This window comes from Megalopta genalis, chromosome 10 (genome assembly GCF_051020955.1).
Source record: "Megalopta genalis isolate 19385.01 chromosome 10, iyMegGena1_principal, whole genome shotgun sequence".
NCBI lineage: Eukaryota > Metazoa > Arthropoda > Insecta > Hymenoptera > Halictidae > Megalopta > Megalopta genalis.
The window spans coordinates 13,415,046-13,427,463 of record NC_135022.1 but is presented as its reverse complement, the minus strand read 5'-3'; the positions used below and the strand labels follow the sequence as shown (position 1 = coordinate 13,427,463).

The 12,418-nt window shown below is 41.4% G+C and overlaps 1 protein-coding gene across 3 annotated transcripts in view; it reads right to left on the bottom strand.

Moving 5' to 3' along the window:
• salm (spalt major) overlaps positions 1–12,175 on the bottom strand; it is a 121,999-nt gene extending 109,824 nt beyond the window's left edge. For all 3 annotated transcript variants that reach the window (XM_033469648.2, XM_033469650.2, XM_033469651.2), the window contains exon 1: positions 11,264–12,175. In XM_033469648.2, the coding sequence (XP_033325539.2) occupies positions 11,264–11,366 (103 nt within the window). In that variant the 5' untranslated portion in view covers positions 11,367–12,175. The remainder of the gene's footprint in view (positions 1–11,263) is intronic.
• Between the last annotated feature and the right edge of the window lie 243 nt (positions 12,176–12,418).

Below are 12,418 nucleotides of genomic sequence, written 5' to 3'. Positions count from 1 at the left end.
TATTAAAAAGAAAATGCCAATTGTGCTTGCGTTTTACGTTTCTTGCTTACTCTATGCGTATGTGTTTTTAGCATGTAATCGTATAACAATAAATGATTAAAATCGGACGCAGCTACAGTAAATTCTCCCTAATTGACCCTCACAGCTTGTACATAAAAATGGACAATTTGGGAAGAGGAGATACGATTATTCGAGAGGTTTAAACTGTACTCGAGATATATCTTCGTTTTCAATTGTTTCATTTTTCATGCAAACTGATCATCTACATGATTATTTATAATTTAGAAAACGATGTATCAACGATAACGGTTCTCGACGTCTGCATCTAATTTAGTTGACACGGAAACCTGCTGAATTATTTTTAAATTGTTGTAAAAATTGGAACTGGCCATTTTCACAAAAATTAAGAAAACATTTTCTGCGAACTTGGGAGCATTGTTCCTAATAGATCGCGGATTTTTATGCAAAATAAAAATTGGCTGCTTCAATTTCAAGAAATATGAACCAAACAGCAAGCTTTTTTCTTCATCAATAATTTATCCAGATTAGAAATAACACATTGACATTTTTAAAAACTTTTAATCTTTCTACTTTCAATTGCAACTACTACCGGCATGTTGGTTATCAATCAGCTAATACGTTTCCATGATTTCTGAGTTCACTCCCAAAGGCCGTCTCGTGTTTTGCAAGAAAATCATGCGATCATTTTATCTAACGATCTTTATGCAGTGTCGCATCTCCGACATACCATGGGGTTGTCTTTCTTGCAGTTTTATTTTGGAGACGTTGGATAACATCGCTATTGAATTTTTGGCACGGCTCCATAGTTGAATTCCGTATGACCATATCGGCATTATTGCGGCAGGTCACGTCAACTTTCCTCAAGCCAATTACAAATAGAATACTTCAATTATTTATTTATGCGTTTAATTCAGCGAACCGATTATTTCTTCGAACAGGCGTCGAGGTATTGTTCCCAGCTGAAATATAAGGTGGGTCATACGATGGTTCGTTTTTAAAATCGCTATAAAAAAAAGTTTAATATATTTCTCAAAGTTTAATGCCTTATTAAAAACAGTGAACCTACCGATTAATTGTGAGAAACAATTTCAACGGTGCAACATGTGCCACAAATTATTTTTCGTAATCAATCGCTAGATTTATTCTTTTTGACAAAGCAAAAAGCTTTGAGAAATATTAAACGGTTTTGTTCGAACAGCAATTTTAAATAGAAACCTAGAGATGACCCACCCTATATTTAGTCCCAAAAAGCACTTGGATTATGCGAGAAGCAAAGCACAATCAGTTTTGATAAGGTTCACGGAAATGGCTATTTTCGTAGACTTCAAGCGAATTAAATATAACTGCAGTTTCGGCGATCGTTATTTTTGCGAATTATGAAACTTTCTCTGTCGCTGTTCCCCGAATTTTGTTGCCAGCTGTAAACGCACAAAGATCTGGCTTACCGTTATAAACGGTACCTTGTCTTACAACCGAACAAATATCGCGAACGAGTTGTTTCATACATCGAATCGAACACGTTAACTTGGCAAAGTAGTGCGCACAAGAGAAACTGCCTCCAACAACGGTATTATATGATACAAAATATACCGATTATTATGAACACATGCGTAAATATACGCGCGATGTAATCATTTTCAGGGAAAAACTTGAGTGCCGTGCCTTTCTCTCTCGCTTAATTTGTCACGCTGTCTCGAACACGTTCTAAAAAAGTAGAAAATTCGGTGTGAACGCATCTGCGCGGCTTCCATCGTGGAAAAAAAAACGAAAGAAATATTAACGATACCTCAATCGGTTGAGCGGTGCTTGGCGCGATTTGGATAACATTTTTATAATTCCCTTAATTTATGGCATAATAAAACACGGCTCGGTAATAAGAGCTTTTGCGACTCTCAGGAAATTCCCGAAGATCGATTCAATATTTATGGAAATGTCTCATTATATGCCGTCAGATTTTTTCCGCTGAGTTTACAGTTCATCGACGGATGTTATTAAATTTTACAACGGTTCCGAGATAACGAGTCCGGGGTTGTCAATTGTTACCTTTCTCCTAGCTACGAATTATTGGTGTCGCGTTGAACGAGCGGACTGTCGCCTAACTTTTCTATTTCGGCGAGTGTTCGTTACGCGAGGATTAATTACGCGCTTCGGGACCTAAGTTTCCGAGATCTTCAAGTTTCTGGCCGGAAGAGGAATTTAACACTGAGTAAACATAACGCGCGCTTATTCATTATTCATAGAACGATTTAAACCAGTAACGATATCTTTTATTAATTTTCAGTTTTCTAATTATAATAAAATCCATAATGCATGCTCCGCTAATGAGAAATTGTAAACGCTGAAACGTTTCACGCGACTTTCAGTTGTCACCTTCCGAAAACTGGACTTCGACACGTCGAACAGATTTTTGCGCGAGAATGACGGTAAAAGACACGGGTCGGATAGATTTATATAAAATAAAAAAAAAAAGCAGTTTCGTTCTGAATATAATTAGATCTTTGAATGTGGTGTTACTCCGGGATTAAAATGATAATATCGTGATGTTAGAAAGTACATGTATGGAAATTAATGGAAAACATGTGTGATGTATAGTGAAAGATATGCACAGATGGTAAGAATATAAAATATAATTTTTGTAGTTAGTTTATTTGTCTGACATGAAACGATAACTATATAAATTAAACAACATCCGTAGTTTCTATGAATACGTATTCATAGCGAGCACGCTTCACGCAGATCTCTATTAAAATAAATGCAAATTTATTTTCTAAATTCCGTTTACGATCATTAGAATATTCTTCGCACGCGCGTATCCTATTTACCACGATAAATACTAACAATGATTGCGCGAAATACAATCGTTTTGGTAATCTATTTTCTGCAATTACTTCCTCATACATGTTCTTATTACATTGTATAGAGCGTTTCTTCGATCGTTATCGGCTTAATATTTATTACGTTACTTCGGTGTTGTGCGAATAACTAATTGTTGAACCAGCGTCGGCGTTCGTAATAATGTTATTACATCTTGCAGGCTCTATAAATTCGTCAAGATAAGCGACGCCAACTGTTTTCTTCCTACGCCAACGAATGAACAAAGAAAAAAAAAAGATAATCCTAACGACGTGTTTTATGCGGATATGAATATTCGATCATCAATGGTAAGTTTATAAAAGAGAAATGGAGTTTACAAGAAATGATGTTAATTTTTTGTCTATTACGCGTTACACTGGGTGTTTGTTTGTTTGTTTTGGTAAACGTCACTGGAACAAGTGTCGCAAATATTCAACGAAGTAAACACATTATCAAAGTTGTGTAGATACAATGGAACGTTAAAAACATGGGAGATATTTTACATAATTATGTATATATGTTCGCGAAAATTATTTAAAATGTCGTCTTTGAAGTGTGGGCTAAAGTTGGTGTTGTTAAAAGTCGTTATAAATCTATATAGAGGAGAGTTATTTTTATTTTTTGGATATTCTTACTCGAGAAATTATTTAGCTGGAAAGCCGTAGCAACAATTTGGAACTTCTGTTAAGACTTCGCATAGAAAGACAGTTATAAGACTGTTCCAATTCTTGATTGCGAGTGAAAATTGGCTACGTTGAATCTGTGGAAATCGGTTGGAATGTTTTGAACATTTTTACAATAATAAATAGCTTTGTGAAATTGTTTAAGTCACTGAGCGAAAATCGATGATGTCGAACCTTTAGGAACGGCTGTGCATTTTTATAGAACTTCATATATAAGAAACTATTTATAGAATTGTTAAAATTCCTGAACGAAATGTAATAGCGATTCTACAGAAACGATCCTGCGCGTTCTGGAAATTTCTAGCATAAGCAACTTTGTAAAATCGTTCAAATCTCGCAGTTAAAATAAAACACCGAATCCGTCAGAAACAATTCGGAATTTTTCGGAATCTCGCGTAAGAAGCCGCGTTTTGAAATTGTTCATCGATGGCGTTAAATCTGTTGGAAAAATTGCTGACATTTTGATGGAAAAATAAACGACACCGCATCTGTAGAAACAGTCTTGAACGTTTTGAGACACGTGAGAAGCTATTAATAAAATCGTACGATTCCCCGATTAAACATTAACGATATTGAATCTTCAGAAATAGTTCTGCATTTTGATAAAACTTCACATGCAAAGCCATTTCTAAAATTGTTCAAGTTCACCAAGACGAATCTTTAATAACAGCTTTGCGTTTTTATAGAACTTCGTGCCAGAAGGCATTCATCAAATTGTAGGATTCCTGATCAAATTTAAAAATGCCATTTTATAGTAACGATTCTGAATGTTCTGGAAAGTTCTAGCATGAGAAACAGCTTTCTATAAAATCGTTCGAATCTCCGAGTAAAAATGAAACATGTCGAATTCTCAGAAATAATTCTGAATTGTTTGGGAAACCTTACGTAAGAAGCCACACACGTTGTAAAATTTGTCGTTAATGGAAGAATGAACAGCGTTGATTTTATTGAAACAGCTCTGAACGGTTTGGGCTGCATAAAAAAACTAAAAAATTGTACGATATCCTTGACGACGTCGAGCTTTAGTAACAGTTCTGTATTTCTATGGGACTTCATGTGAGAATACATTAATCCACGCATGGATGGCGCAATTATTTACTCAGATTTGAAAATTAATTTCTACGATAATCTATTACCTGTGGTTGCAAAAAAGAACAACACGTGTCACATGTTTTCACTTTCGGGTTATTTAAAGATCGGATCCTTAGTTGTTTCTATCAGCAATGTTCTCTTGTTCTTTCTTATTTTTTGAGTCCATTTTGTTTACAAAAATCCTATATTCTACAACTTAGTTAACACGTAGACCTAACAATTTCCAAATCCGGACATGCAATGTTTTCCTTTAAAGGCATAGTTGGGCTATCTTCCAAATGTTATGAAGATCCTCGAAACATAAAAACGTAATAAATCGTAGAACTAAACCTTTTACTTCGGAATTTGATTGAACAAAAACCTTTGACTTCGCGAAATTTTCGAGGTTGTTAGCGCGTTAGTCAAAGCGTTAACAAAACCGATGGAAATCGCCGGGTGAAAATGAACGTCGAGCCCGCAGAAGCAGTTCTGAATTTTGTGTAAGGCGAACGTTGGTAAAGTCCGACGATCAGCAGGACAAGTTATCGCAGCCTTATCGTTGGCTATCACGAGATATGATTAAACTGTTACGCGCACTGGTTTCGCGACAATTTGCCATTACGAATGGCGGCCGCGTTGAAAAAGGCGGGAAGGATGCGCGCCGTGTCCGAGGATTAATCGAGAAACACGGGGTTCCGGACGTTCAGCAATTCGTATCCCGGGGCCCGACGATATCTCTGTTTATCGTTTAATTGAGAAACGCATAAACCGGACGGTTAGAACGAAATAAATGGCCGACAGCGTTGCTTAACTCTAGCACCGGGCACACGGGGATCGGCCGGGGCCCGAGCGATTCTTATTCGCCGATTTTTCTTCCATCGTTCGATCGGCCGCTGACGACTCCACGGAATCCTGGGTAAAACCACGGGTTCGTATTAAGCGGACGCGATCGTAAAAACGGGATCGCCGGCCGAGCAGCTCGCAGTCTGCTCCGAAGAGTTTCATTTGCACAGAATTTCCGCGCCGCGCCGCCGATTGCGACAATTTGTAAGATCGTTGTTATCATCGGTCAACTTGCAAATTAAGTTGTTGCCGCGACCCGATATCAACGGTAGCCTAGTGACACCGACGGATTCGCGAGTTCGATTGCGGCATGCGTCGTTACGGTACATGCATTTGCAAAATTTCTCGTGCCGGTTTCTTTTCTTCACTAAACTCGAGAACTGTCGCACACACGCGTCCGTCGAATAGAACTTTTCGTTTCTGTAATAATACGCGGAACATATTCGAGTCAGACGAAAACATGCTTATCGCGTCTGCAGGATTTGCAAATTTCATAAAAACAGAAAAAATGATCGGTCGCGGTGAAACGTACACATTTTACGTGAGTCACACAACCAAACGACGCACTAGACTGATTTAACGGACAAACTCTTAAATACATTTTTACTTATATAATACTCCAGGACTCGCTAAATGCTCGCGGAGAGCGCGCGTCATTTTCGATTTTATAACACAATTTTCCGCCGGAGCGCATTTGTCAATGCAAGCGGTATGCACGATTTTCAGATATTTGTCTCTGAAATATTCACATTCCTGCTGAGAGATTACGATCGAATGATCATTAAACTCACTTACATTTACTGGCAACACGAGCTATATCTATTTTTATCTTTGCTAAATATTTATAAATGTACTATCGGTCCGGAATTTTTTCGACTGCAATTATCGTAATATCTACGCGCTTTTGTTTCTTTTTTTTTTTACTAAACCTAATCGACATTATAACATTGCATTTTGTATAGATAGTATGTCGCGCTGGATTTGCAAATGACGAAATGATGTGTAAAATGCACTATGCAAACGCGGCTCCTTGCGTTTTTTTTTTTATTAGACTGCAGCAGATAAGAATTTTTCCATAGAAGATCGTCGATATACAGTGCACTATGCTCGTTGATACAGCTTATCGATGGGACTGGACTGGATAACTAATAATTGATCAATATTTACGGAAACTTTGTTCCAACTTATCGTCTGAATTTTTTGGTCGTGACTCAGTGTCCTTGCATCGCGCATAGGACGCTTGATAACCGTCTGCGTTGCAATATGAAAAGGTTCTTATGAAAATTAGAGTTCGAGAAAACGCTCTAAGTTACGGAGCAATGGCTACGGAGGGATTCCAATTTCGTGAAAGCGTTTCAGAGATTATTAATGTCTTACTCCGAGTTCGTGTCCACTTTTAAATTCTGGTATAATTTATTCCTTTATTTTTGTCCACCGCTTCAGATCATAAAATCGGAATGTAATTTCTTGCCAAATTTATTGTCGCTAAAAAAGAACAGGAAAATCGTACGTTCGCGGAGATTTCGACGTTCTTTGTTCGGTAAAGTTCGGGAATCGTTGTAATTTGTTCAGTTAAGCGTATTCAAATGTTGCAATGTCTTGACCATTTTGCCGTGACTATAATTTGTCTGAATTTATTTCGATCTATCTGTTCGCAATGTAAAGTAATGAAATGGAAAATAAATTCTTGAATATTTCTACACTGACAACACTGTCGAGGCTTATAAATACTATTAGTTGGCAACAGCGGCTCGTAAAAGATATCTAAAACTGAAACTTTTACAATCGAATGCCAAAAATTCTAGAACACACTTCACCAAACGTGTAACGCGTTTCAGAAATTCTATTCCGATGTTACTTCGCTCTAAACAATTAGCGTTTGCAACGAAAATGGCAAAATCAAAATTCCCATTAACATTGATCACAGTTTCCGTTCGGTTTCGGTTTACTTGTAATCTAATGCTCTCGCTATGGTCGTGTTGCAACGCGAAAGCTCAAAGAATGTTAAAAATGTAATCAACCGTGCGTTAATGATTTTATCAATTTCGTCGCAAAGTTTACGATTTATAGTTACGAATATCAGGATCAAACGTTGACATAAACTACGATGATCGTGCAGTTCAATCTCGCGCGTTTCTTATCTACGTTTCTTTTCGAACTGCGTGCCGCTGGAGATTCACGAGGGTTCTGCGAAATTTCACGCGGAGAAATTCCTTTTTTCTTTTCGTGCGGGATTCGATTTCAAAGGATTTCGCCGCTTCGATTTAGCCTGAGTAATCAATTGCTGGACCGATTTCCTCGGAAGCACGCTTTCCGATGCTTAATCGATAGGGATCGTTTAATTTTCTCCCGAGAAAGTATCGAATATCAAAGTTTCACAATTTTTCAACGCGAATGCGCTTTTATTTGAATAAGACAACGGCACTTGCAGGGAAATTTAATAGTATACTGATAGACAATTTGGAGCAAGTGTCTAATACTATTATTAATGTTCAACAGTAGAACCCGGTTCGTTGTTTTCGTTAATTATACAGTAAACGATGTTATATAATTGGTGACGGCTAACGAATTATTTCGCCGCTTGATTTTCAAGCACGTTAATTTTATTATCGATGTTACAATTCCGTCGCACTTAAGGAGTTCATTTCAAACAACTATATTAGGCTAATGCCCAGTAATTCTACGACACGTTATCGACGCTTTTAGTATGCTCGTTCTCAAGATAAATTGTTTAAGGATTGCTTGAGGACTCGCAGATATATTTCTGCTTCAACAAATGAGGCTCTAGTTTAGGTGACCTTTGTACTCCTCATATACGTGCGTTTAAAATAGAACCGTGCTATTTTCTAAATGAACCAATTCATTTTATCTATTTCGATAAGTTAATGGCTGCGTCCTCCACTATGTAATATATTATATCGTTATGAGCGCGTTGGTCGGATTGCGCCCCGAGACGCTGCTTATTACTAGACCGCGGATTTTGATGCAAAATGAAAATTAGGTGCACTAATTGCGAGATAGTGGAGCAACGCAGACACCGATTTCCATGGTTAAGGATTTTAATCAGTTGAATATAGTGCAACAGTGTATCTTTAAATGCTTCAGATGTTTTCACCAGTTTGTATTGGAGCAAGTTGTTTTTGTCGCAAATGCATAAAATCTGCCGTCTACTCTTTACATACACGACAAAAGTAGTACGAGTACGTACGATTTCACATTGGACACTGTACGTAATATCGAAACTACGTTGGTTATCGATGAATATATTCCAAAGAACATATAATAAATTTCTTCAATACGAAATTGCAGAACCGTTTAAATATTAAAAAGCAGCGGCTGAGAAGATAATTGCATCAGAATTATGCACTCGTGCTAAGAAACATTGCACACTGACTTTTAGAAAAATTCCACGTTTTATAGCAGAAACGAACCGAAGTCCTCAACTCGGTACTAGAACGTAATTAAATGAACTCCCGAGCATAATTTTACCCGACACGTACACCTATAATTAGCGATCTCGTGTCATAAAAATTTCGGCTCCATTCGAATTAAACCACCGCGACGTTGATACGATACTAATAATTTATCGAACGCTGTAAGCGTCAACGGAGTTCAGACTTCTCTGGAAACTTGTTTAAATGTCTAATATGAATTCTCTATTTCTGGTTCGACAATGTTCTCTCACCTTAATCACGGTTTTATGAACAGCAAATGCTCGCGCGTGATTACAAGTTCCGTTGCAGTATGCTTTCGTGAAAGTTTCACGTTATTATTCGCGATATTCGCGACTTCTTCGTGACTGGAAAATTGTTCCTTACAGGTGAAGGCCGCCTGAAACTTCGCCGGGGCTCGAGGAGAACGTAAAAGAGCTTAATAATTCCATCACACTGATTGTGAAATGCATCGATTGTGAGCACAAATAGAACAGAATTCCGCCATTCGAAACACCTACAATTCCAATATCGCATTCCCGCTGCTCACAATCGACAGAAGAACCAACGTCGTGCACCGTTCATTTTGCAATCGTGCTCCTACGGCCGGTGTGTTTGTTTTATTTAGCACAATCAGGAGAGAGAGAGTTCGTCAAATTTTACCTAAGAGAATATCATTCATCCGAGAAAAAAATCATCGACGCGGGTCGCAAGGACCATCGAATAAGCGTTAGTCTTCGGAATTTCCTCGTAATAATCTACCGCGTCATTCTTCTGGAAACACGCGCTACAGGTCTAATGTTAGAACAACGATTCCTCCGTTATCCCAAACTGTCCCCGACAGATCACCGTTTCTTTCCCATCGGTTCGATGAACATTATATTCGCCACTCTTGTTGATTAAACATCTTCGAACCGTATCGAGAAATATTTAATGTCGAAGAGCGAGCAACCAGCCTATTTTTAAAGGAGACTACGAGAAGACCGTGGAAAATCCGACAACAATCACGATTCCTTTATCGTTCTAAGTTCGCGATTCGTCGCTCGTTCGCGACCGGAACGTTTGCCGAACGGGTGGCAAGTGACATCAGGCTCGTTGCGTTTTCGAACAGGTCGTCGCACTTCGTGGAACCTGTCTTCGCCATTCGTTTTCCCTGCGCATCGTTGCTACGACTTCTAAAGTCGCCGCGAAGACGAACGTTGCGACATTTAGCGGGAATCAAGAACACCCAAGCTGAAAGCATCTACCAGCACATCCATCGCGAAATTCCTTCTGCTAAAATACAACGAGACTTCTTCCAAATCCGTGGACTTTACGTACCCAACGCGCATCGAGTTTAAACGTGTCTCGTTCAGCGTCGACAGGAGAGTATTCGCCGCGTTAGGACGGCGGTTGTGTGAAAATCGAGAAAGGCCGATCGGGTGCACTTGGTTCGATTTGGCGGGAATGGGTTGTCGAGAAGGCCCACGGAGAGGACCATCGACGATGGTTCGCGGCGCGAGAAGTCCGACGGTGAGCGGCAGTGAATCGAGTTTCGATTGCACTCGTCACCGATCTCGCCACCGCCGACGGCCGGCAGGTACCAACGAGCTCCGAAATACGAAAAACCGTGTAACCTCTGAAGGGAAATCCCTACTTTCACCGGGAGCCGGGTGACACGGCCGTGGGACTATGGTTCCCGCAGAATTTGACGCGCGACGAACGCTTATCTGAACATCCGAAGAATATTTTAGAAAGTCCGCCGGCCATCGTTAAATCATCCCAGACGCGAGATAATAACGCCGGGATGTCACAGATGGATAATGCCGGGATATCGGAAACGGCTCGAAAGTTATTACTGTCGAACAACTTTCTACGTTATCGCGGTGTTCCCTACGGAAACGGAGAGTCGATGCTCTCCTCCGCGGCGATTATACGTTCCCTAACGGACGAGGAAGCTAATGTATCGCTCCGAGAGCAATCGGGTCGCGACCCGGTTCACTCCGAAAGAACCTAGTCGACAGCACTGAACATATGAGTGACACTTGACTCTCGAGTTCCAAAGCACTCGCCGAACGAGCGGGTACCGTCTCCGGGGGGAGGGGGGGGGGGCGGTTTACAGTCGGAAAACTGCGACACGTTTCAGCTCACTTTCCGTTGTCAACGAGGCAAGGTGCACAACTACCTTGCACAGGAGTCGGCCGGATAACGCCGGTTCACTTGGCCCGGGTGATTCTAGAAACGGAAGTATTCGGAGCGGTAGAATTCTATCCTGTCGTCGCGTCGGATCAACAACGGAATCCCTATCATCTGTTTCAATTCACAGAACTCGGGCACTTTGTTTCGAAACGCACTGCGCTGGGTTGGTTTTGTTTCACTTACGGGTCTCGTTCACGTTTCCCACGGCATTGATCAGCAGGGGCCCCTGGACAAGATCCTCCTCGAGGTGGGCACGGCTAGGTCGGGCCTGCTTTCTCCGTGACATCCCTTCTTGCCTGTTGATCCTTGGTTGCGGCGATTCCTGGCCGGGTCTCCCGGCCGAGTCGAGGGAAATGCTGCTTAGACGGGCCGACACGTCATCGGTCCACGCCGTGGCGAGGACCGCGCCGGTTCCGGTTCCGGTTCCGCACTCGGTAATTTCGCTGGCAGAGTAACCGATTCACTGCTGTACTTCACCATCGACACTGTCAGGGAGCCGCACCTCCCTGCGCGCGCTAATCCACTTCCTGAACGATCCCATGCGGAAAGAACGCTCCTCTCAACTCGGCCAGTAACACACTCGACCCATCCTGAAGACCGCGCACTCTCGAGTTTCTCCAACGGCACGTGGCACCGCTCTCTATCTCTCTCTCCCTCTCTCTCTCTAGCTCGTTCTCTCTTTCTCTCTCTCTCTCTCTGTCTATCTATATGTACGTGTATGTATATAAATATCTATGTATCTATATCTATTTCGCTCTTTCTCTCTCTCTCTCTCTCTCTCCCTCCCTTTTTCTCGCTGTCTATCTATCTATCTAGCGCTCTCGGTTCTCACTATGCCTTCTGTCACACACTTAAAATTCGATACCGTGGACCACCGACACACACCGGTGTGCGCACGTGTGTCACCGAGCGACTTTGTCCGTCTGTCCACGCGGGACAACGCGTGCGTAACGTTCGCCAATGTTTGGCTCGTCGGATCGGCTGCGTCGTGTTCCGTTGCGTACGTGTGCCGAGTTTACTGTATTGTATATGTGTTTATGGTTTTATATTCTCCCGCGAATATCCGCGACTCTGGTGCCTCGAGTCGGCCGGACGACGGACGGACCAGCTCTGGGCCTGACATCGCGACGCCCCTCTCCTGCGCTCCCTGTCGCGCCCTGGTGGGGATGGAGGGGATAGGCCTGCGCGCGCTCTTCCCCCTCCCATTGCCCACGCGGAACCCCCACCGAAACGACCGGGAACCCCCACCGTCGGAACCAGACCGACGCTCGCCAGGGGTGGGATCAAGTTCAATGTGTACTCATGAATCTGAATCAATTCGATGAGTACAGAGCCCGG